Genomic DNA, 25,429 nt, shown 5'->3' with positions numbered 1-25,429 from the left:
GGAACACTGCAAGACAGCATGGGAGGGAGCACTCGCTTCTCCTGCCTGCAGCCTGGCAACTTCCTGCGCCTTTCTGGGTAATTTCCACTCCTTTGAGCATTGCCCTGCAGTTGCAGTGCCTCCTGCTGCAGCAGCTGATTCCAGTCTGCAATCTTTCCAACACCCGCAGGACTGGCTTCACCCGAGAACGCCCACCAGAAACACACCCCATGCATCCGGTGACTTCCCTTCAGAACTCTGCATCCTACTTGCCAGGCTCTTCCATGCAGCTCTGCAGCACAATTTCCTCCTCAGAGACCTGAGTTTCAGCCATGCAGGGACTCTCCTCTAAGTGTTGAAGCTTTAAAATGCCAACCACTTCCCTCAGCTCCTTCAGTCCTCTGGAGTGACTGCTTCCTGCAGCTGCCGTCTCCACCACACTTTCATAGATCTCACTTTATCCCTCACATAACTAGTTAACAATTTTATTCCTAGTTAACACTTGATCATAGTGTGAAAACTCCTGTGGTCTGTCTCTGGACAAAAACAAAAATACAACTCAAAAAGGTTACATTCACATCAAAAGGGACTCCTTGCATTTTAAAAAAGCATTTGAATTCTAAAGGAATGAGCTGAAGTTCTGGAGTGACAGGAGACAGGCAGAAGTGATATTTCTGCACAAAAACTTATCTATTCCACTAGTAAAGTGGGCCCTGAATTTCACAGCTGAGGTTGTAAGTCTCTTTTGGTTGTAGACACCGGATCAACACAGTCGTCCCTCAGACTCAACCAAACAGTAAGATCCTGGAGCAGAGAGACCAGGTCTTACACAACACTGTATGCCCAGGACACAGCAGATGCTGGAACACGATAAATGAAAAACAAAAGTTAAATGAATTATTGGCTCCTCCTACCCCCAGTTGGTGGCTCAGAGGGTAAAGAATTACGTTCAATCCCTGGGTTGGGAAGATCCCCTGAAGAAAAGAATGGCAACCCACTCCAGTACTCTTGCCTGGAGAATCCCATGGACAGAGCATCCTGATGGGCTACAGTCCATGGGGTCGCAGAGAGTCCTATACAACTGGGCAATTAACACTTTCACCCTGAGTTGAAATGGACCTCTCTAAGGCTCCAAGACCTTCAGATTTGGGGAATGGCTACATTCTACTCCTACAGACATGCAATTCTAGAAGTTGGCTTATAGGTTAACTTTTTAAGTTTATACTGTCTTAGACAAGAAGAGACCCTGCTGTTAAACAAGAAATAAAATCCAACCTCAAATCAACAAATAATAGATGCTGCAACGCTTTAACTGCCACTCAAGACAATATCTCTTCTGCGTGTTACACTCAGGGACATGCCTGTCCTCCCACCAGAAGCCCCAAAGCCTGCATTTGTGTATGTGTGTGTATCCCTCCGTGTCTTCTTTGGTACTTCAGTGTCTTGCCCAGAGCGGCATGGGATAATGCAAATGAGTTTGTTTGAGAGCTAGAATAATCTGAATTTGAATTCTTCCTCAGACTCTTTTCCACTTCTTGCCTTGGAAATGTTAACATACCTGAAACTTTCCAGTGTAAAACGGGGCAAAACATAACCACCTTCTATGGTTGCAGTAATCAGAGATAATACTTGAAAAGCACCCGGGACACAGTACTCAGCACTCAACAAGTAGCAGCTAGTACTAAAAACTGCTCACAGATAATCGATTGACACTGAAATCCCTGAGAGAGGAAAGTAAAATCTTTATTGTGAGGCAACCCCACTGAGGCAGCCAGTTAATGAGACCCTTTGATTTAGTTTTACGTTATCAAAGTGGCCTAAAGATATCAACTACAATTCTAATTTTCAAGTGTGAACCAGAGGCCTGATCACCACACATACTTCCCACATCGCTAAGGAACCACCTAGAGGACACTTCCTTTAGGGGCGAAGGCCAGTCAGAACAAAGCCTAAAAGCCACGGCGCGCTGCGCGTGCCCGCCCGCGGTCGTGGGAACAGGTCCTGGACTTCGCGGTGGCGGCTGCAGAGCTTCCCCTCGCGCGCAGGGCGCAGGCTCGGTCCCCACGGCACGTCCTCGCAGACTTCAGCCAGGACCTGAGCCACCGAACGCGGGGTCGGCAACACCAGGGAGCACGAGAGCGGAAGTGGGGCCCAGCAGGCGCCCACTCGGGCGGACACGACCCGCCCTCCTCCGCCGCGGCACCGGCTGCAGTCAAGACGGTGCCTCCCGCGTCGCAGTCTGATGGACGAACTCAGACGCGCTCTGGAAACGCCGCTACCCGGACGCTACCTCCATGACTTCCGGCTTCCCGCCGCGACGCCGAGGGATGACGCGCGCACGCCACGCCCCCTCCCTGAGGCGCATTTCCGGCTGGCGCGACGCACGCGCGAGACTGGCACTCGCTCGGAAAGCGGCGGAGGCGTTGGGGCGGAGGTTAAGGCGGCTCGGAGTGCCGGCGCGATGGAGAAGCGCGGTCGGGGCGCGAAGGCGCCCTCCATGCCGGCCCCTCAGCAGCCGCCGGTGACGCCTCGCAAAGAGAGGAGGCCTAGCATGTTCGAGAAGGAGGCAGTGAGTGCGAAGACGGGGCACGGGCCGCCCTCTGGGCTGCAGGACTCGCCCGCCTTTGTGGTGTAGACCGTGGAGCACTGCGTGGACCGAAACAGCTGTTTCAGTTCTCTTCACATTTACTCAGCTCAGGTTTCCCGAGAGGAACTTTTTCCAGAAATGCGTAATTTTAGTGTGTTTAATGTCATTACTCAAACCAGAGGGCAGATTTACTAACCAGAAGCCAGTGTATGTGTGCCTTAAAACAAGAATATTTGAATATACCAAGCAGAACAATGAGATGTTTTGAGTTTTTGTTAACAGCAGCAGTCTCAGTATTTGAAGAATATAAAAAAGAGTGTTAAATTGAAAGTAATTCTGCACATTAACTTACTGTCTGAAACTAATGGATAATGTCATTCAGTTTTATTGGGGATATAGCACCAGATTTCTATGTGACCATGATCTGGAAACCATTAGTGATCAATACTCCATATTTTATTGAGACTTGTAAGAGAGAAAATAATTTATTCAAGGGTACAGAATTGTAGTAATTAGAGCTGGGACTTCTGGTCCACTTGTCTGTAACTCTTTTAATACCTACTTAATGGGACCCATAATCAACAGGATGGAGGAGAGAGAATTTTTGAAGATCTTGATTCCCTCCACACCCCCACCCCCAAAAAAGTCTTGGTAACATTTCAGGTTCTAATGACTGCTCTTTGCTGTCTCCGTTTTAGAGGAAAGAGAAACAAAAGGAGAAAAAAGTAAGGGCACGTTCACAGAACTGAGAGCACAGCAAGGCTGACTGCTTAATGTGTTGGACTTAAAACTCATGCTCCCAGAAACCATACTGTATATAAGTCTGAGTAACCATAGGTCACCTACAGTAGTGAAAAGTGTTTCTATTTTGAACTGCCGTTTATAAACTTACTGTCTACTAAAGATCTGAAGTCTTGAAAAGTAAGTTTGAATCCAAAAGGAGGGGACGACAGACAGGTACATTTGGTGTACTGCCGGGGTCCAGCCCCGGCTGATCCAGGGTATTCGAAGGGGAGACGGCTTAGGCGACTATTTAAATATTCATCAAAGATATAAAGAGTAATAGAATGAGGATAGCTCAGTAGGAAAATTCAGTGGAGAAAAGAGGCTGAGTAGCTTGGTTTACGCGGGAGACCAATAAAACTTCAAGACAAGAAGTTTCCACCACTTACGTAGGCCACAGGCGTCCTTCCGCTCTCCCGAAGGAGAGGAGACACTGAGGCCTCCCCGGTCAGATCTTAGAAGCCCAGGCATAATTAGTAAGCATGGCGGGTTCCTCGCTCCAGATGGAGACTCAGCCAGAGTGAGAGAGAGAGCACGACATGGGGAGACCAGTATTTCGAGAAACTGATCCCAATTCTTTATTTTCCAGAGTCTGTTTTTATACACTGAGATGTTATACAAAAGTCACGTGGGGACAGCAGTCCTGACTTTTATTAAAGTCAGGTGCTTCATACAAATGTATACAGAGGTCTTAGGGGTGTTACATCATCTTCTGGCCAGGGGGGCCTGCTGACAATTTATGACCCTCTCCTTGTGACAGTGGTCAGTCAACCAGAACACTTTTTTCTCCAAGGGTGATTATTCTTAAAACAGACGCCACCCAAATAAAGTTACATTCCTATAGGGTGAGGGTGTAGTGGGTTTTAGTTAAGGAAAGAATTTACTTAGCCTAAGGTCTAACGTGATTAATATCAAAGGTTAATACTTATTTCTTCTATATATTCATTAATGTGTGTAAGGGCAGGGGATGTGGAGACTTAGCAACAAACATTGGCTCAACAAATGAAAAACCCTTCACCAATACAGTTTTTAATCAGCCCATCATACTTATAGTTTTCTAACTTTTCTAAGGAACCTGTTTTTAGAAGATTTAAAGCATCTCGTGCCTCTCACGTTTGGGAGGCTGTGAGCAATCACATGTGGCCGGACAAGCCCGTCAGGCAGGCTAGAGAACCTTCAGAGGAGTTTGTAGGTTGAAACACTCCTATCACGCCCAGGAATTATTATTAACTGGAGCTCTAAGTTAACTCCTCCGAAAGAGGTGGTGGGGGACAGCCCCCCGTAAAGTCAGAGGTGTAGGTGAGAGCACAAAGTAGTAAAGTAGGCAGGCTCTGGTTATGGGGGTAGATGCTCAAGGATTTCCAGGGGGACTCCTGAGGCTTGATCCTGCCTTTGCGTATGTCGAGCCTCCTTCCTCATGACCTTTGCCATGGGCGGAGTACCTCACACTGGCCCCCAACAGTGTACAAGCCAGAATCTGGGGAAAGGGGGACATGGACAAGGCAGTTATTTCTTATTTGAGAATGAATGTGATTAATTATAGTTGTCTCTAAAGTCTGAGCTTTTACAGGTCAGAAATATGAAATGAGGGATAAATGGAAAGAGACTCAGACTTCACAAATGCTCATTAAGTGTGCCTGAGGACAATGAGTTACTAATTGTCGTTCCTAACTTTTAGGTAGCTGATTACTGTCATGATCCTGAGCACAAAACTTAGGACACACAATTTAATCATTATAAGTATCTTTTGATTTTCTCTCTCCTGTGCCCATTTATTTTCTTTCATAGTAGCATCTCAGTTTTCCTTTGGAGAATGAACTCATTCCCCATTAAATAGAGTTTTGGTGGGACTGTCAATCACCCTCCTTAACTTTATCCTTACGATGAGACCAAAACTAGGCTGATTAGATGAACTCTCCCTGGAATAATTCAGGAAAATGATCGAGATTAAATTGAAGTGGCATACTGAAGTGCCTTAAGTGCCTGGTTCTTCAGCGTTTTCTTCCATTCTCTGAGCTACGTCATGTCTTTCCAATTAGTTATGTACGTGGTCAACAAGAATCAGTTCCTGTTGCTTGGCAACCAACAATTCCAAAACCTTAAATTACTGATAATTGAAAACTTGATTAGTCTCACTTGTCTACATACATTTGAAAATCTAATTAAAATAAACTGAGTGGAATCAACAGCAGATTTGACACTGCAGAACAGTATTAGTGAATTAGAGATGGCAGTAGGAAACCAAAAAAAAAAAAAATTAGACATCAGTGATCTATGGAAAAATTTGAGGCAAAACTTTTATTATCTTTGGAGTCCTTTGTGAGGAGAGGGGACTAATTGACCAAGACTTAAGAGAAAACTCAAGTAAATAAAATTAGAAATTAAAAGAGAACAAATTAACATTGATATAACAAATACAAAAGATCATAAGAAATCACTGTGCCAATTATTTGGGCAACCTAGAAGAAATGGATAAATTCCTAGTAACATACAGCCTTCCAAGACTGAATCATGAAGAAAGAGAAAATCTGAATTCACAGATCGATTACTAGTGAGGAGATGGAATCAGTAATCAAAACCCTCCCTAAAACAAAACACTAGGACCAGATGGCCTCACTGGTAGGGTCTGTGGAATAGTAAAAGAATTAATGCCAGTCCTTATCAAACTCTTCCAAAAAATAGAGAAAGGAATACTTGCAAACTAATTTTCAAGACCAGCATTACCCTAATACACAGCCAGCCAAGTTTACAATAAGAAAATTACGGGCCAGTGTTCCTGATGAACATAGATAGAAAAATCCCCAATAAAATACTTGCAAACTGAATTCAACAGTACTTTAAAAAAATAATATATGAGTATCTTTATGAGTATGCTGTTAGCTATGGGCCTTTGATGTAGAGATAGAGCCTTTATTATGCTGAGGTACATTCCCTATATAACCACTTTGTTGAGAGTTTTTTCCTTTAATCAGAAATGGGCACTAATTTTTGTCAAAGCTTTTTCTGTATCATATTGCTTACTTTGCAGATGTTGAGCCATCCTTCAGTCAGTTCAGTTGCTCAGTCCTGTCCGACTCTTACAACTCCATGGACTGCAGCACTCCAGGCTTCTTGTCCATCACCAACTCCTGGAGCTTGCTCACATGTCCATCAAGTTGGACAACCGTCTCATCCTCTGTCATCCCCTTCTCCTGCCTTCAATCTTTCCCAGCATCACGTTCTTTCCCAGTGAGTCAGTTCTTTGCCTCAGGTGGCCAAAATATTAGAGCTTTCAGTTCAGTTCAGTCGCTCAGTCGTGTCCAACTCTTTGCGACCCCATGAATCGCAGCACACCAGGCCTCCCTGTCCATCACCAACTCCCAGAGTTCACTCAGACTCACGTCCATCGAGTCAGTGATGCCATCCAGCCATCTCATCCTCCATCGTCCCCTTCTTCTGCCCCCAATCCCTCCCAGCATCAGAGTCTTTTCCAGTGAGTCAACTCTTCACATGAGGTGGCCAAAGTACTGGAGTTTCAGCTTTAGCATCATTCCTTCCAAAGAAATGCCAGGGCTGATCTCCTTCAGAATGGACTGGTTTCATCTCCTTGCAGTCCAAGGGATTCTCAAGAGTCTTCTCCAACACCACAGTTCAAAAGCATCAGTTCTTCAGTGCTCAGCTCTCTCTATAGTCCAACTCTCACATCCATACATGACCACTGGAAAAACCATAACCTTGATTAGACAGACCTTTGTTGACAAAGTAATGTCTCTGCTTTTTCATATGCTATCAAGGGAGGGGGGAGGGAGGGGGGTGCAGGATTGGGAACACGTTTACACCCATGGCGGATTCATGTTGATGTATGGCAAAACCAATACAATATTGTAATTAGCCTCCAATTAAATAAGTTTAAAAAAAATATGCAATCTAGGTTGGTCATAACTTTAGTTTCAAGGAGTAAGTGTCTTTTGATTAGACCTTTAGCTTCAGCATCAGTTCTAAAGAATATTCAGGACTGATTTTCTTTAGGATTGACTGATTTGAACTCCTTGCAGTCCAAGGGACTCAAGTCTTCTTCAACACCACAGTTTAAAAGCATCAATTCTTCACTGCTCAGCTTTCTTTATGGTCCAGTTCTCACATCCATACATGACTACTGGGAAAACCATAGCTTTGACTAGAGGGACCTTTGTTGGCAAAGTAATGTCTTTGCTTTTTAATATGATATCTAGGTTTGTTTTCTTGCAAGGAGCAAGCATCTTTTAATTTCATGGCTGCAGTCACCATCTGCAGTGATTTTGGAGCCCACGAAAATAAAGTCTGTCACTGTTTCCATTGTTTCCCTATCTATTTGCTGTGAAAAGCATCACTACAAACAAAGCTAGTGGAGGGGATAGAATTCCAGTTGAGCTATTCCAAATCCTGAAAGATGATGCTGTGAAAGTGCTGCACTCAATTTGCCAGCAAATTTGGAAAACTCAGCAGTGGCCACAGGACCGGAAAAGGTCAGTTTTCATTCCAATCCCAAAGAAAGGCAATGCCAAAGAATGCTCAAACTACCACACAATTGCACTCATCTCACACCTAGTAAAGTAATGCTCAAAATTCTCCAAGCCAGGCTTTAGCAATACATGAACCGTGAACTTCCTGATGTTCAAGCTGGGTTTAGAAAAGGCAGAGGAACCAGAGATCAAATTGCCAGCATCCGCTGGATCATGGAAAAAGCAAGAGAGTTCCAGAAAAACATCTATTTCTGCTTTATTGACTATGCCAAAGCCTTTGTGTGGATCACAATAAACTGGAAAATTCTGAAAGAAATGGGCATACCAGACCACGTGACCTGCCTCTTGAGAAATTTGTATGCAGGTCAGGAGGCAACAGTTAGAACTGGACATGGAACAACAGACTGGTTCCAAATAGGAAAAGGAGTACGTCAAGGCTGTATATTGTCACCCTGTTTATTTAACTTATATGCAGAGTACTTCATGAGAAACACTGGACTGGAAGAAACACAAGCTGGAATCAAGATTGCTGGGAGAAATATCAATAACCTCAGATATGCAGATGACACCACCCTTATGGGAGAAAATGAAGAGGAACTCAAAAGCCTCTTGATGAAAGTGAAAGAGGAGAGTGAAAAAGTTGGCTTAAAGCTCAACATTCAGAAAACGAAGATCATGGCATCTGGTCCCATCACTTCATGGGAAATAGATGGGGAAACAGTGGAAACAGTGTCAGACTTTATTTTTTTGGGCTCCCAAATCACTGCAGATGGTGACTGCAGCCATGAAATTAAAAGACGCTTACTCCTTGGAAGGAAAGTTATGACCAACCTAGATAGCATGTTCAAAAGCAGAGACATTACTTTGCCAACAAAGGTCCGTCTAGTCAAGGCTATGGTTTTTCCTGTGGTCATGTATGGATGTGAGAGTTGGACTGTGAAGAAGGCTGAGCGCCGAAGAATTGATGCTTTTGAACTGTGGTGTTGGAGAAGACTCTTGAGAGTCCCTTGGACTGCAAGGAGATCCAGCCAGTCCATTCTGAAGGAGATCAGCCCTGGGATTTCTTTGGAAGGAATGATGCTAAAGCTGAAACTCCAGTACTTTGGCCACCTCATTGTTGGGGATTTTTCTCCCCGGGACTTGGAAGCTGAAAGAAGATGAACCTGAAAGAAGGACACTTGGACAGTCTCTGGCAAGGACTGGCAAGTTTATTTCTGCAGTCAAGCTTTTTTATAGAAGCAGGAACAAAGAGCTTAAAGTATACGGTCAGCAGAGTGCATACGGAGTTAACACATAATCAGTAAAAACATTTCAAGGACAGCGTGCTCTAAATGACTCATGGGCTTATCCCACAACCCGCTTTCACAAGTAACATCCCTATTAACTCTTGGCGCCGAGCATAACCAAAGGCAGGAGATGTTTTTCTGTCCGCAGTGCAAGGCCGGGTATTTCTGGCCCTTCGCCATTTTCCCAAGGACTTTCTCCTTTTACGGCTATTTTGCACTACGCTTCCCAACATATCCTCCTTTTGTTTTTAAATTAAGCATGGCGGCTGCTAGTTGGACTCCATTGTGGGAGGCATGGAGTCTTGAGTAGACACTTCTGTATCCCATAATCAAGGACAAAAAGAGCAGGGTGATTAATACATATATAAAAATATTGCTTCCTGAAAGCCAAGTTCTAGGGTCTAGAGATGATAGGGTTTTGGTTAAAGTATCATAGAATTGAGTGCTATACAATTCCCTAGGTACCCTAACTTGAAAATTAGCAACTTGTTGTTTCAACAAATTGATGTCTAAACTTGAGTTATTTGTGAGATCCTGCAAATGCTCCTTAACCTTATTCCAAGGATATTCAGTGCTATTATAGGGCATGTTAGTCAGACAAAAAGAAGTAAAATTCCAGTGACAACGTATACGTGTTTGGAAAGCCAGTTGCTGCACTTGATCTCCTAAGTGGATACCCACAGTTTGTAACTCATTAATTCGTGTTTGTAATTGCTGATCTATTTGAGCTTGTCGAGTCCAAAGATCATGAGAGTCTTTGTGCCAAGCAGTGATAAAATCATGATTTTGTATAGAATTATGTAAAGCCATACCAGACAAAGTTCCTACAGTCACAATGGAGATAAGGCTTAAGATGCCTGCAATAATCCACCCAATGATGTGCTTAGATCGCCTAAGCCCAGTTTTCAACAATACAGAAAGAAATATAGAATCAGTCCAAGGCTCAATTAAGTTTATGGGAAGCCATAACTCAGATCTTTGTTTAACTAGCGCAATGCTAGCATTGTGATATGAAATGGTGTGATTAAGGCAGGTATACAATGCACATGCAGTACAATTGACAATCTTGGCTGATAAGTCAATATCAAAATGCCCTACAATAAACAAGTACGGAAGGTGAACACACGACTGAATATAGCCAGTACTATTGTATAGGAAGGTATAATTAGAAGGACGAAACACACCCATAGTCCCATAAACACTAGCAAAGTGCTCTAAGGCTGCTGGAATTTTCCAAATGTGCCATTGCTCTGGCCCCACAATGGGGACAACAATCCTGGGTCGTGGGGGTGATAAGCCCCCGTTATACCAATTCAGCAATATGTCCTTATCAGTCCAGAAACTTGTCTTAGATTTATGAAAGCCTCCAATGCTTGATCTATTAAACCAGGAGCAATTACGATGTTCCTCTTGCTCTTCAGTGTCTGCTCAGCCTGATGAGTCATGTTTTTTCACTTGAGCCCATGTCGGGTAAGGATTCAGACGAAGGCGTTTCCTCATTGGCTCCTCCAGAGTCATTGATGAGACCCTTCGCGTCAACTTCGTCACGTCCCAAGGGAGTCCGGTCTTGGGGTCCTTCTCGGTAGCGGACATGGCAAAGGGGAACCCAGATTTCCTCTCCATCTGCAATGACAAGACCATAACCCTTGCCTAGGAGTCGTAAGATTCCTGGCAGCCACTGATTAAATTGCTTATACCATATTGGTGTATTGATTTCTAATTTGCTGTTTTTGTCTTCTGTAAAATGTCTATCTGCACGAGTGTCAGAATTATTTTTTGTTAAGTTTAGTTAAAGATAATAGTAATTGAGGGTTCATGGGATAAGAAGTGTATCTCCTCTTCCATATTTCCCCTTTCTGTTTTAATAAATGAGTTTTAGAGTGCGGTGGGCTCTTTTCAATAATGGCTTGACCCTGAGGATTATAGGGTATTCCTGTAATGTGTGTTATGTTCCATTCTGATAAAAATGAATGAAATGAATGCGAGGTGAATACAGGTCCATTGTTTGTTTTCAAGACAGAAGGAATCCCCATAATGGGGAAGGTGAGTAAGAGTGTGGAAATGGTGTGTTTGTTGGATTCTGAAGAGACAGGTACTACCCAGATAAAGCCTGAAAATGTATCAAGTGAGACAAAAAGCAAAGAAAATTTTCTTAAGGAGCAGTGAGTGAAATCAGATTGCTAAAGGGAATTAGGTTGTTGCCCCCGGGGATTAACTCCTGAAATCGTAGTTTGTAAGCGCAAAGGGGTGCAGACATCACAGGTTTTAATAATATGTCGTGTTTCAGTGAGAGGAATATGGTATTTAGAGTGCAGTCTGTTAGCATTGGTATGAAGATTAGCGTGTTCGTCATTGGCAGATGTAAAAATGGGAGCTATGAGCCTGTCAACAGCATCATTTCCTGCGACCAGAGGGCCAGGTAAACCTGAATGCGCATGTATATGTGCAATAAAGGAAGGTTCCGTAGTGAGCGAATTAAAGCCTGAGTCTGTGAAAAGAGAGTATATAATTCTTCATCTAGGTTGTATAAAAAGGCGGTAACAAAATCAGGAAAAAGGGAAGCAAGGTATTTGGAATCAGTATATATGTTGAAGGATAATGGTTGAAGTGACAAAAGAGCATATAAAGCATATGATTCAATTCTTTGTACTGAAGAATAGGTAGTGGGTAATTTCTCTTTGATATCAGGGCCGACAATCCCTGCTATGCCTTTCTTGTTGCCATCAATGAAATAGGTGGGTGCATTGGAAATAGGCTGGGATGCAATGATATTAGTTACAATGAATTTCGTACATTGTAGAAAGTCCCATAATTTTCCTTTTGGCAGATGAAATGAGATAACATTCTGAAAATCACTTAATGCCATTTGCATGGTCAGGTTATACTGTAAGGCAATTTGCAATTCCTGTTTTGTCAAGGGAACGTGTATTGCATATGGATCAAATCCAGTCAAAGTTTGTACATGGCTTCTTCCTGACACAATTAAGTGCCCTATTTTCTCAATATATGACACAATTTTTTTAGACTGTTTAGTGTGTAAATATACCCATTCTATTGGGCTGTGCGGAGCTATAATTGCAGTGGGCGAATGTTCAGTAGGGAATATATATAAAGAAACTGGTTGATCATAATCTAGCCGAGTTGAAAAAGATTGTTGAATGCGTTTCTCCACTAAGGCCAGTTCTTCTTTGGCCTCTTTTGTTAGTTGCCTAGGGCTATTAGGGTCAGGGGATCCCTCTAAAATTTTAAATAGATTTTGTAAGGCATAGGTGGGGATGCCAACAGATGCCACAGCCAATTAATATCTCCTAGCAATTTTTGAAAATCATTCACCGTGTGTAGAGAATGCACAGAAATTTGAGTTTTTTGAGGTTTGATTTTAGATTCTTCCATAACATGTCCTAAATAATTAAAGGGTGCTTTCCATTGAATTTTATCTGGTGCTACAAGCAGGCCATGATTTTGAAAAGTAATAGTAACTTCATTATATAACTGTTGTAAACAGAGTTCAGATTCCATAGAGAGAAGTATATCATCCATATAATGAATTATAAACACAGCAGGATACTTGTCTCTAATGGGTTGTAATAAAACAGATATGAGATATTGGCAAATGATAGGGGAGTTCATCATTTCCTGAGGTAGCACCTTCCATTGGAATCTTTTAACAGGAGCCATGTGATTTATAGAAGGAACTGAAAAGGCAAAACGTTTTCTATCTTTAGGGTGCAAAGGTATAGTAAAAAAGCAGTCTTGTAAGTCAATGATAACTACATACCATCCTTTGGTACCATAGAAGGGGAGGGCAATCCGGGTTGTAAGGGCCCCATAGGTGACAAGGTATTACTAACATTTCTTAAATCTATCAACATTCGCCATTTTCCTGATTTCTTTTTTATTACAAAAACGGGAATTCCATGGGGAAAACGAAGGTTCTATATGAGCTTTTTGTAATTGTTCATTTACTAATTGTGTAAGAGTTGCCAATTTTTCTTTAGTTAGGGGCCATTGAGGTGTCCACATTGGGGTATCAGATTCCCAATTGAGAGGCAGAGGTGTTAATTCAATGGCCCCCATTAAAAAGGTTCATTTAAAGAAATTGTGGCTTTCGTTTGTTCAAGAAAATCCCGTCCCCATAAATTGATAGGGATATTAGTAATATATGGTTTAAGATAAGCTACAATTTGATCAGGGCCATACACTTGTAAATAGGATGCACTGACAAAAGTTTGTGTGGCATCAGTTTCATCCATTCCTAATAGTCTAGAAGGAGCCACAACCTTACCCCAATCAAGGGGCCATTCTGCAGCTCTAATGATTGAAATGTTAGCTCCGGTATCTAACATGCCTGTGAAATTCTTTTCCCGTATGTGTAAAGTAAGCATGGGTTTCTGATGTTCCTTTAATAAAGTGGATAGTGTAGCAGTAAGGTTGGTACTGCCAAAGCTTCCCTGCTGAACTTTATCAGATGCCTTCATTGGTTTAACATATGGCAAAAGTAATAATTGTGCAAAATGTTCCCCTTTTTGTAAGTATGCATTTCCCGTTTTCATAACATTTACCATAACATGTATTTCCCCTTCATAATCTTCATCCACAACACCAGTCAATACCACTAAACCTCTCACTGTGCAGCTACTACATCCCAAAATCAGTCCCATTGTCCCGAGTGGAATTGGGCCATAATATCCAGTGGGAACTTTGTGGGGGTTGCATAATTCTATTAGTTCCATATCATAAGGACTAGGTGCAAGCACTCTTAGATGTAGCTGCTTGTAGCGTCATAACGTTAGGTCCTCCTTTTGTAGTGGGGCTAGAGGATGACCCCTTTATCAGTTTCCCTGTTGTTTTTGTTGTGCACTGGAGTTCAAGGTGTTTCCATCCTTATCAAATTTAGGATGACATTCATTCAGCCAGTGGAACCCCCTTTTACATCTTGGACATACTCCTGGGGGTCTCTTCTTATTAGAAGTCATATTATTTTTTCTGGCCTGTGTTGGCATGCAACATTGTTTTTTCATATGGCCGGGCTTCCCACAGTTAAAACATTTGGCATTAGCAGCTTTCTGAACATTAAAGATTTCCAATGTTGCCAATTTTGCTCTATGGGACATAGATCCGATGTCCCTACATGCTTTCAAATATTCCATAAAAGAGCCAGTCTCTCGAATTGGTCTGAGCACGGATCAACATTCCTCATTAGCATTTTCAAAAGCAAGTTTTTTTAAAATAATATTTTGTAAAGTCACATCCTTAATAGATTTCTCAATTGCATCCTTTAATTTTCCTATAAATTGAGAATATTCCTCTTCATGTCCTTGAATAATCTTAACAAATGAACCATCAGAGTTGGGGCTATCAACCTTTGCTTATGCCCTGCAGGCAGTTTCTTTAATGAAATGTAACATCTGAGGGGTAATATTAGCTAATTGCACAATCATATCAGCCATGGCTCTTGTTCCAGTGAGCATATCATAGGTTAAACTGGCAGGGTTACCATGAGATTGCTGGTCAATCATCAGCTGTTGGGCCTCATCATTAATCCATATTTGCCATTGCAGTAATTGTTGAGGATTTAAAATCATCTTTGCTATTTGAAAAAAAAAAAATCATATGGCATCCAATGGCCAGCCCATCCTCCAAGAAATTCTATACAGTATGGAGAAGTAGGTCCATACAGAGTTCATGCTTTCTTAAAGCTAGACAACATGCCCAAATCTAGATTAGCCCAAGTATTTTGGCCTTGGGCAGGTTGATTAAATTGAATTGGGAAAGCGAAAGTGCAAGCAGACATCTCCCGAGGAGGAGTGAAATGATTAGTATGAGCAAAGTTAGCAATTGCTGTTACAGGCAGAGCAGAAGGAAAAACCTCAGATTTGGGCTGTCCATTGAATGAAATGACTTCCATTCTAAGTGGCTTCAGTTTTGACATGTCCTGTATATATATGTCTCTAAGTTGTTTTTCTAAGGATTGTGTCTGATTGAGCATAACATTCTTATATTTCAAAGCACCTTGCATATCTTGTTCCTTAAGCTCATATTCATGTAAAGATCGAATAGTTTTTACTTACAAATCAACATTATGCCCTTCAATTTGTTCTATGATAGCCCGTATGAGTGACCATGTAACCCTTGCTGATATGCTTCCAAAATATTATTTTTAACCCTTTTCTATATGTCTAGATTGAGTGTCCCCTCTTCTGGGAACCATGAATTGTTCCAGTAAAATATGATAGCAGTAGTTCAACTGATCTCTTGAAACATTAACACCGTTTTGTTTCAAAAAATGATGCATTATCGAAATGAAAGGAATTTTACTGCTATGTTGCCCCATCCTGCTTACCTTTTCTGCAGGGGCTCGTCGCTTTGTTCAGCCTTCCTCTCAAGTCCCTGTTCGGGCGCCACTTGTTGGGGATTTTTCTCCCTGGGACTTGGAAGTGATGAACCTGAAAGAAGGACACTTGGACAGTCTCTGGCAAGGACTGGCAAGTTTATTTCTGCAGTCAAGCTTTTTTATAGAAGCAGGAACAAAGAGCTTAAAGTATACGGTCAGCAGAGTGCATACGGAGTTAACACATAATCAGTAAAAACATTTCAAGGACAGCGTGCTCTAAATGACTCATGGGCTTATCCCACAACCCGCTTTCACAAGTAACATCCCTATTAACTCTTGGCGCTGAGCATAACCAAAGGCAGGAGATGTTTTTCTGTCTGCAGTGCAAGGCCGGGTATTTCTGGCCTTCGCCATTTTTCCAAGGACTTTCTCCTTTTATGGCTATTTTGCACTATGCTTCCAACACTCATGCGAAGAGTTGACTCATTGGAAAAGACTCTGATGCTGGGGGGGATTGGGGGCAGGAGGAGAAGGGGACAACAGAGGATGAAATGGCTGGATGGCATCACTGACTCGATGGACGTGAGTCTCAGTGAACTCCAGGAGTTGGTGATGGACAGGGAGGCCTGGTGTGCTGCAATTCATGGGGTCGCAAAGAGTCCGACACGACTGAGCGACTGATCTGATCTGATCTGATCTGATGAGACTGAGTGCCATGATCTTAGTTGTTTCAATGTTGAGTTTTAAGCCAGCTTTTCACTCTCCTCTTTCACTTTAATCAAGAGGCTCTTTAGTTCCTCTTAGCTTTCTGCCGTAAGGGTGGTGTCGTCTGCATATCTGAGGTTATTGCTGTTTCTCCCAGCAGTGTTGATTCCAGCCTGTATTTCATGCAGCCCAGTATTTTGCATGATGTGCTCTGCATGTAAGTTAAATAAGCAGGGTGATGATGTGCAGCCTTAACATACTGCTTTCCTAGTTTTGAGCCAGTCTGTTGTTCTGTGTCCAGTTCTAACTATTGCTTCTTGACCTGCATACAAATTTCTTAGGAGGCAGGTAAGGTGGTCTGGTATGTCGAAAATGTTCTAGTTTGTTGTGATTCACACATTCGAAGGCTTTAGCATAGTCAGTGAAGAAGATGTTTTCTGGAATTCTCTTGCTTTCTCAGTGATCCAGAGGATGTTGGCAATTTGATCTCTGGTTCCTCTGCCTTTTCTAAATCCAGCTTGAACATCTGGAAGTTCTTGGTTCACATACTGTTGAAGCCTAGCTTGGAGAATTTTGAGTGTTACTTTGCTAGTGTGTGAGATGAGTGCAGTTGTGCAGTAGTTTGAACATTCTTTGGCATTGCCTTTTTGACCTTTTCCAGTTCTGTGGCCACTGCTGAGTTTTCCAAAAGTGCTGGTATTTTGAATGCAGCACTCGAACAGCATTATCTTTTAGGTTTTGAAATAGTTCAGCTGGAATTCCATTACCTCCACTAGCTTTGTTCATAGTCATGCATCCTAAGGCCCACTTTGCACTCCAGGATGTCTGGCTCCAGGTGAGTTATCACATCATCGAGGTTATCTGAGCCATCCTTGCATTCCTGGAATAAACAGGCATCCCTGGAATAAATTCCATTCGCCTGTTCAAATCCTTCAGTGGTTCCTCATTGTTCTGGGAGTAAGTTTCAACTTCCCTTTCATATTCTACTTAGTCCTACATGATGCCTTTTAAACCTTATTCTATTACTACTATTTTCCCCACTCTAAATAATTCATACATGCCAAACACATGTTTATTCTCAGAAAATGTTAAGTACTTTGTCCTGCCTATTTCCCGTTCCTATTAGACATCAGCCCAAACTTTATTTCAGAAGAGACTTCTCCAATTATTCAGTCCAAATTAAACCCTCATGGTGAGTTTCTATCAAGTCATATTATTTTATTTGTGTAGCAATTACCACTATTTTGGAGAAGGAAATAGCAACCCAGTCCAGTATTCTTTCCTGGAAAATCTCAAGGACAGAGGATCCTGGCAGGCTACAGTCCATGGTGTTGCAAAGAGTCAGACATGACTGAATGACTTCACTTCCTTTTCCACTAGAAGGATAACTCCATGGATGCAGACTTTTATTATGAGTTAATACAAGTAAAACAATTCTGGTTGTTATAATGAAGTTCACCACTGTAACTTCAGAGCATAGAGTACTTAACTGTGTGTGCATGCTAAGTCACTTCAGTTATGTCTGACTCTTCCCAACCCAGGGATTGAACCCACATCTCATGTTTCCTGCATCTGCAGGCAGGTTCTTTACCACTAGCGCCACCTGGGAAGCTCCCATTCCTAACTGAGGTAAAAGTGTTAATTGCTCAGTCGTGTCCAATTCTTTGTGACCCCATGGACTGGAGCCCACCAGACTCCTCTGTCCATGGGATTTCCCAGGCAAGAATATTGGAGTTGGTAGCCATTCCAGTAGATCTTCTCCAGGAGATCTTCCCATCCCAGGGATGGAACCCATGTTTCTTACATCTCCTGCATCGGCATGCAGGTTCTTTACCATTAGTGCACCTGGGAACCCCATACTTAATCACGCTGCTGCTACTGCTAAGTCGCTTCAGTCGTGTCCGACTCTGTGTGACCCCATGGACTGCAGCCCACCAGGATCCCCCGTCCATGGGATTCTCCAGGCAAGAGTACTGGAGTGGGGTGCCATTGCGTTCTCCGTACTTAACCATAATAGCCACTAAATAAATAGTTCTTTAAGGCAGGTTGAATGTTATCAAATAAATGTTGAATGTCAAAAGCATGGAATGACATATATACCAAATATACCACTTTTGTTGTCTTTTCAATTAAAACTTAAGAGTAAACAAATGTATTATTTATTCAAAGATAAAATAATTAAAATTATAAGAAGGCAATAAAGGATAATATTTTCATAATGTCAGAGAGAAAAGTGAAAGTGAAGTTGCTCAGTCGTGTCCGACTCTTTGGGACCCCATGGACTGTAGCCTACCAGGCTTCTCTGTCCATGGGATTTTCCCAGCAAGGGTATTGGAGTGGGTTGCCATTTCCTTCTCCAGGGGATCTTCCCAGCCCAGGAATTGAGCCCGGGTCTCCCACATTGTAGGCAGACACTTTACCCGCTGAGCCACCAGGGAAGCCCCAGTGCCAGAGCAGGGAGCCTGAAAGGTTTTCCTTACGTAACTGTCTTTCAGCCACTCAGTTGCCCTCTCAAAGGCCACTCTTGTTTCTAGTTCTTCCGCATCTTCCATGGATGTTCTAAACCTATGCATTCAAATTTGTGTTTGTGTGTTTTTGTGTTTATAGATAGATAGATGACACCTGTATATTTTTTCTCCTTGTTCAAGTTGATAGCCAGGCTTGACTCTAGGATTTCGCAACCACATAATCATAGATGTCTGTTGTAATGGATTTCCAAGCTTTGTGTCAGCCCTGTCCCACTGCCCCCGGGTCCTTAAAACTGAAATTTCATTATGGAATTTAAAAAATCATCTTTCTCTGTCTCTCTCCTTCTCCTTTCAGTATGCACAAATTTTAAGAGAAAGACTGAGAGAATCAATTCATGATGTTCAGTATGTAGAGCCTCCATTTGATGACTCAATTGCTGATCTAGGTAAAGAATGGAAGAGTGCCCTGGCAAAACTAAAGTTTGCTAATTCATATAGAATGGAGCCATTGAAAAAATTCCAGGCTCATTCGGTAGAAACAAAAGTCCAGCAGATACTAAAGGTAGGTTGATAGGTATATATGATAGCAATATCTTAATTTTGGGGATGTGACAAACCATGTTAAGATTTATGGCAGTATAGTTACTCTGACTGATTTTTTTTTGTAGCATTTGTCTCTGAAAGTACTTTGTAGTCATACTGAATAATCTTCATGTTCATGCTATGATTAAAGCTAAATCAAAAAGAATTTCTTTTGGTATTTCATTTAACAGTTCAGTTGCTCAGTCGTGTCTGACTCTTTTCGACCCCATGAATCATGATGTACTCTGCATAGAAGTTAAATAAGCAGGGTGACAATATACAGCCTTGACTTACTCTTTTCCCAATTTGGAACCAGTCTGTTGTTCCATGTCCAATTCTAACTGTTGCTTCTTGACCTGCATACAGATTTCTCAGGAGGCAGGTTGGGTGGTCTGGTATTCCCATCTCTTGAAGAATTTTCTGCAGTTTGTTGTGATCCACGCAGTCAAAGGCTTTAGAATAATCAATGAAGCAGAAGCAGATGTTTTTCTGGAATTCTCTTGGTTTTTCAATGATCCAACAGTTCAGTTCAGTTCAGTTGCTCAGTTGTCTCTGACTCTTGGTGACCCCATGAATCACAGCACTCCAGGCCTCCCTGTCCATCACCAGCTCCCAGAGTTCACCCAAACTTAGGTCCATTGAGTTGGTGATGCCATCAAGCCATCTCATCCTCTGTCATCCCCTTCTCCTCCTGCCCCCAATCCCTCCCAGCATCAGAGTCTTTTCCAATGAGTCAACTCTTCGCATAGGGGGCCAAAGTATTGGAGTTTCAGCTTTAGCATCAGTCCTTCTAAAGAACACCCAGGACTGATCTCCTTTAGAATAGACTGGTTGGATCTCCTTGCAGTCCAAGGGACTCTCAAGAGTCTTCTCCAACACCACAGTTCAAAAGCATCAATTCTTCGGGGCTCAGCTTTCTTCACAGTCCAACTTTCACATCCATACATGACCACTGGAAAAACCATAGCCTTGACTAGATGGACCTTTGTTGGCAAAGTAATGTCTCTGCTTTTGAATATGCTATCTAGGTTGGTCATAACTTTCCTTCCAAGGAGTAAGCATATTTTAATTTCATGGCTGCAATCACCATCTGCAGTGATTTTGGAGCCCCCAAAAATAAAGTGTGACACTGTCTCCACTGTTTCCCCATCTATTTCCCATGAAGTGATGGGACCAGATGCCATGATCTTTGTTTTCTGAATGTTGAGCTTTAAGCCAACTTTTTCAGTCTCCTCTTTCACTTTCATCGAGAGGCTTTTTAGTTCCTCTTCACTTTCTGCCATAAGGGTGGTGTCATCTGCATATCTGAGGTTATTGATATTTCTTGATTCTAGCTTGTGCTTCTTCCAGCCCAGCGTTTCTCATGATGTACTCTGCATATAAGTTAAATAAGCAGGGTGACAATATACAGCCTTGACGTACTCCTTTTCCTATTTGGAACCAGTCTGTTGTTCCATGTCCAGTTCTAACTGTTGCTTCCTGACCTGTATACAGGTTTCTCAAGAGGCAGCTCAGGTGGTCTGGTATTCCCATCTCTTTCAGAATTTTCCACAGTTTATTGTGATCCACACAGTCAAAGGCTTTGGCATAATCAACAAAGCAGAAATAGATGTTTTTATGAAACTCTCTTGCTTTTTCCATGATCCAGCGGATGCTGGCAATTTGATCTCTGGTTCCTCTGCCTTTTCTAAATCCAGCTTGAACATCTGGAAGTTCATGGTTCATGTATTGCTGAAGCCTGGCTTGGAGAATTTTGAGCATTACTTTACTAGGTGTGAGATGAGTGCAATTGTGTGGTAGTTTGAGCATTCTTTGGCATTGCCCTTCTTTGGGATTGGAATGAAAACTGACCTTTTCCAGTCCTGTGCCCACTGCTGAGTTTTCCAGATTTGCTGGCATATTGAGTGCAGCACTTGAACAGCATCATCTTTCAGGATTTGAAATAGCTCAACTGGAATTCCATCGCCTCCACTAGCTTTGTTCATAGTGATGCTTCCTAGGGCCCACTTGACTTCACATTCCAGGATGTCTGGCTCTAGGGGAGTGATCACACCATTGTGATTATCCATAAATTATTTATCTTTCAGGTTCCATGTTTCTCCCATATTTGAAGGAATGAGTGAAAAATAAAACCCATATTGAATATGTGCGAAAAACTGATTCATGACTACACTAAACATCCTAAGAATAGGAAATCCCCAACTTTTGTGTGGATTTTCTTCTTCATTAAACAAGGTGGAATCTGAAGTTCATTTAAGACAGTTGTTTGAAACTCAGACACATGTTTTCAGGCTAGTCCAACAAAGCTTCTTCAATTTTACAGTTGATACTGTAATACCAATATTAATTATACTAGCATTTGTGTCTGAAGGCTACATTGTTCAGATGGAAAGAATCCCCTTCACCATCTTTCCTAATAAAGGGCCAAATTAAAAACTTTCAAATTTCAGAATGCTTGTTTAAGGGGCCACCTTTTTGAATCCCCTTTTCACCTTTGGGCATCAGGCACCCAGGAGATTTCTGACGACCAGGTTCCCACCGTGGGATTCTACCCTGCCTAACCCCCCTCCAAGGGTACTCCTTGTTTAACATTACCTCCCCCGCCTCAAATGTGCAAATGCATTCCCTTAGTAACAACTGATGTAAGCTAGCTGTTGGGAAGAAGGCGTGCATTTAACTTCTTTTGTGTATATAATATAACATGTGCTCATGTGCTTAGTTGCTTAGTCATGTCCAGCTGTTTGCAACCCCATGGACTATAGCTCGCCAGGCTCCTCTGTGGGATTCTCCAGGCAAGAATACTGCAGTGGGTTGCCATTTCCTTGATTTACATCCCCTTAACTGTATCAGAATTAATTCTTAAATGAATATGTTAATACAGAAGAATATTTAGGAAACCCATTTCCCCCACCCCCCTCTACCACCATAGACATAGATACATTTCTAAACTGAAGTAATAATAACCAGATAATATTCAGAAACTATATTATGGCTCATAACTTGGAAATAAATTCAACTCAATACAGTAAAATAATCATTAACCCTGTGGCCTAACAGCAGGCATTTTGGTGTGTCTCTCACTTGGCCCAACAGCACTGACTGCGTTCAAGTTTATTTGGTATAGCAGAGTTTCATGCTGTGCTTACATGTGATCATTTACGGAACTGCATTGAGCAGAAGGGGCTTGGAACAGCTTATTGGATATGTAGGGGGAAGGCTGTGGTCACAAAGAGGCTAGGGATTTTCTTTTGTGTTTAGGGGACATTATCACCATTCTAGACACAGAAATAATATACACTGCTGGAGCTTGTAGGTATCTTCCTATAGCAACTATTCATTAATTGTTAAAATGGAACATGTATGTATTAATAGAGAAAGCCTGGGACCTCTTAGGCAAACTGAGAAGAGAATGGATGTTGCTAAGTGTCCAAAAGATTGAGCTAAATGCCTGAGGGAACTAAATGCTTCTAGACCCAGTTCAGATCCAAAAGCCTTCTAGAAGGGAAGCACAACCAAAAAATGGGTAATTTATTTGGTTTTATTTGCCTGTAAAATTAGCAGGTAGGCATCCATTTATCGTTAGAACCTAGAACATTGGTTAGTTTGTCATTGGTCTCAGTCAGTTAATCAAAGGCAGGTGCCACCTGCTCACCAGCTGGTCCAAGTCTGCTTGTGGTTTGTAGAAAAATGCAGTGCTTCATGGCCCACATCTTCTCCCCACTCCCAGCTATATATTAATTTACTGACAAACATGATGAGCAGTCTTTGACTTCCATATTACTCATCTGGAGGTCACAGAAAAAAGCAGTAGAGTGAGTAGCCATAGGGACAGGATTAGAAAGAAGTGGCCTTTAACTGAGGGAGACAAGAAGACAGGGATAGGGACTTCTGTGGAGGTCCAGTGGTTAAGACTCCATGCTCCCAGTGCAGGGGGTGTGAGTTCAGCTCCTGGTAAGGGAGCTAAGATTCCACAGGCCCAGTGGCAAAAAAACACCTTGTGTCTCCCTAGTAAATGTTTGGCAGAGTAACCTAGTAAAGGAAAACTTAAGGATTGCTGCTGCTGCTGCTAAGTCGCGTCAGTCGTGTCGGACTCTGTGCGACCCCACAGACAGCAGCCCACCAGGCTCCCCAGTCCCTGGGATTCTCCAGGCAAGAACACTGGAGTGGATTGCCATTTCCTTCTCCAATGCATGAAAGTGAAAGTGAAGTCTCTCAGTTGTGTCTGACTCTTAGCGACCCCATGGACTGCAGCCCACCAGGCTCCTCCATCCATGGGATTTTCCAGGCAAGAGTACTGGAGTGGGGTGCCATTGCCTTCTCCTAAGGATGGCTAATGAAGAGCAATTGAACATAATTTTAAAACGAAATCAAATTTTTTTCAAAATTGTTATTGAAATAAATTGGTAAGCATATCAATCATTTAATATCATTTGGTTAGAGATATGTGTATGTTTCCAAAAGCTGCGTATATTAATTAGACACATTTTCTACTTCAATTTTTATTTAAAATTTTAAAATTAAAATATCTTTCTTAATTTTTTTAAAGGAAAGTCTTCAAGATGTCAAATATGACGACAAAGTCTTTTCTCATTTGTCACTTGAATTAGCAGACCGCATATTGTCATCAGTCAAAGAATTTGGATACCACCGTTATAAGTTCATTATAAAAGTATTATTTATTCAAAAGACAGGTCAGGCAATCAATGTAAGTACCTCCACGTGGGAGCATGGTGGGAGGACTTGGCCCAGGGAAGGCTGCTGCCCACAGGACAGTCACCAGGCTCCCAGGGAGGAGAGAATTCTACCGCATCCACCTGCACACTTAGGGAATGGGGAGCTTCCAGGTGGACAGGTGGCCCCTTGGGGTGGTCTGGAGAAGGGGAGGTCATCCTCTGATGCCTAAACAACAAGAAGGAACCAGCCGTGCTAAAGATCAGGCAGCAAGTCCCAGCAGAGAGAACATGGAGTGCAAAGACAACACGGACTTGACTGATAACCAGAGAGACTGGGGTGTATTTAGGCAGCCCCACCCCAGAAGTGAGCAGCTTGTGACACCAGTCACGTGCTTCCTTATCGTCCTGTGGGTCAGCTCAGTCTGGATGGGCTGGGTGGACTTTCTTCTGGCCTCACCAGAGGAAAGTGGTGCAGTTTCAGCCATCTGGTGATGCAGCTGGCCCAGAGGTCCCAGACAGCCTTGCTCACAGTCGTGACCGTTGGTTCCCCTGCACAGAAGCCATCGTCCTCCAGAGGAGGAATAGTGTCCTTACACAGGGCTCCTCACAGCATTCCAGAGGTGAGAGCAGAAGACTTCCTAAGGCCTCTCTTGGAAGCTGCACAGCATCGCATTATTTTGCTCAGGGCAAGTCCCAAGGTCAGTTCATATTCATGGGGTGGAAAAGCAGACTCAACCTCCTGAGGGGAGAAGCTCACCACAGAAAAATCAGATTTTGTGTGGCTTCGTACATGAAGCAAAGGAGTTAGGATTTCTCTAACAGCCTGCTTATAGGATCAGTACCATTTCTTCATTTCAAGACAAGACCCTAACAAACTTTTGGTTGAAGATCTGCGGTAGAAAGGATAATGCCTGACTATGGAGTGTGACAGCATGGTACTGCACGCAGAACCCCTAGACTTGAGTCACAGAGCGCCTCCTCTTCTGCCCCGGGACACACACTGCTAAGGTGGTCTCTCTGTGTTAGACAACTTACCCTCTCCAATAAAGAGAAGATGGGCCCAGGAAGCATCACTATTAAGTCTTATCAGCAAAGGGAAAATTGGACAAACTACTTTTAAAATAAAACTTCCTAAGATAGTGAGTGATGCAACTTCTGAAGAAACCAAACTTGTATAGATTAAAGAACCACTTTTTAACATGTTTGATCTGAAATGGGCCTTCTGAACATTTCTGTCCTAGATTGCCAGCAGATGGATCTGGGATGTGGCGTGGGACAGCTGGGTTTCCGCGAAGCATGAGACGGAAACTTACGTGGTGTTGGTCTTAGTATTCGCTCTCTACTGTGAATAGCTTGTTCCATGGACCAAAGAGTGTTTACTTCTAAACTTTCCTAAAATACATGAAAATTTATAGACTTGTGAACTTCATGGTAGTTTTGATTAACTATATTCTTGTATCTCCAATTGAAGCTTCTTAATTGTATTCTTTTAACAACAAACAAGTAAAAGCTGGATTTTTACCTTTATACTTACTAGTTATCATATTTATT

At 42.4% G+C, this 25,429-nt stretch overlaps 3 protein-coding genes across 13 annotated transcripts in view; 1 reads left to right on the top strand and 2 right to left on the bottom strand.

The window, feature by feature from the left end:
• ERMARD (ER membrane associated RNA degradation) overlaps positions 1-2,349 on the bottom strand; it is a 28,886-nt gene extending 26,537 nt beyond the window's left edge. For 2 of the 11 annotated variants that reach the window (XM_027552111.1, XM_027552110.1), the window contains exon 1: positions 2,270-2,347. In XM_027552111.1, the coding sequence (XP_027407912.1) occupies positions 2,270-2,344 (75 nt within the window). In that variant the 5' untranslated portion in view covers positions 2,345-2,347. Of the gene's footprint in view, positions 1-206 lie in introns of all 11 variants that reach the window. The other 9 variants (XM_027552102.1, XM_027552105.1, XM_027552109.1 and 6 more) reach the window with 8 other exon arrangements.
• On the top strand, positions 2,344-25,405 carry TCTE3 (t-complex-associated-testis-expressed 3). The gene is made up of 4 exons (XM_027552114.1): positions 2,344-2,548; positions 18,979-19,185; positions 23,752-23,910; positions 25,120-25,405. Exons 1-4 carry the CDS (start codon positions 2,441-2,443, stop codon positions 25,228-25,230), a joined length of 585 nt encoding a protein of 194 aa, XP_027407915.1. The 5' UTR covers positions 2,344-2,440; the 3' UTR covers positions 25,231-25,405.
• On the bottom strand, positions 9,019-15,866 carry LOC113898701 (endogenous retrovirus group K member 7 Env polyprotein-like). Its single transcript, XM_027552113.1, has 2 exons — positions 15,460-15,866; positions 9,019-10,739 (listed from the first exon to the last, which is right to left on the bottom strand). Exon 2 carries the CDS (start codon positions 10,302-10,304, stop codon positions 9,324-9,326), a length of 981 nt encoding a protein of 326 aa, XP_027407914.1. The 5' UTR covers positions 10,305-10,739; positions 15,460-15,866; the 3' UTR covers positions 9,019-9,323.
• Positions 25,406-25,429: the final 24 nt, after the last annotated feature.

This window comes from Bos indicus x Bos taurus, chromosome 9, assembly GCF_003369695.1.
Source record: "Bos indicus x Bos taurus breed Angus x Brahman F1 hybrid chromosome 9, Bos_hybrid_MaternalHap_v2.0, whole genome shotgun sequence".
Classification (NCBI taxonomy): domain Eukaryota; kingdom Metazoa; phylum Chordata; class Mammalia; order Artiodactyla; family Bovidae; genus Bos; species Bos indicus x Bos taurus.
Note: the sequence above shows the minus strand (reverse complement) of the source record. Positions and strands in the feature narration are given on the sequence as shown.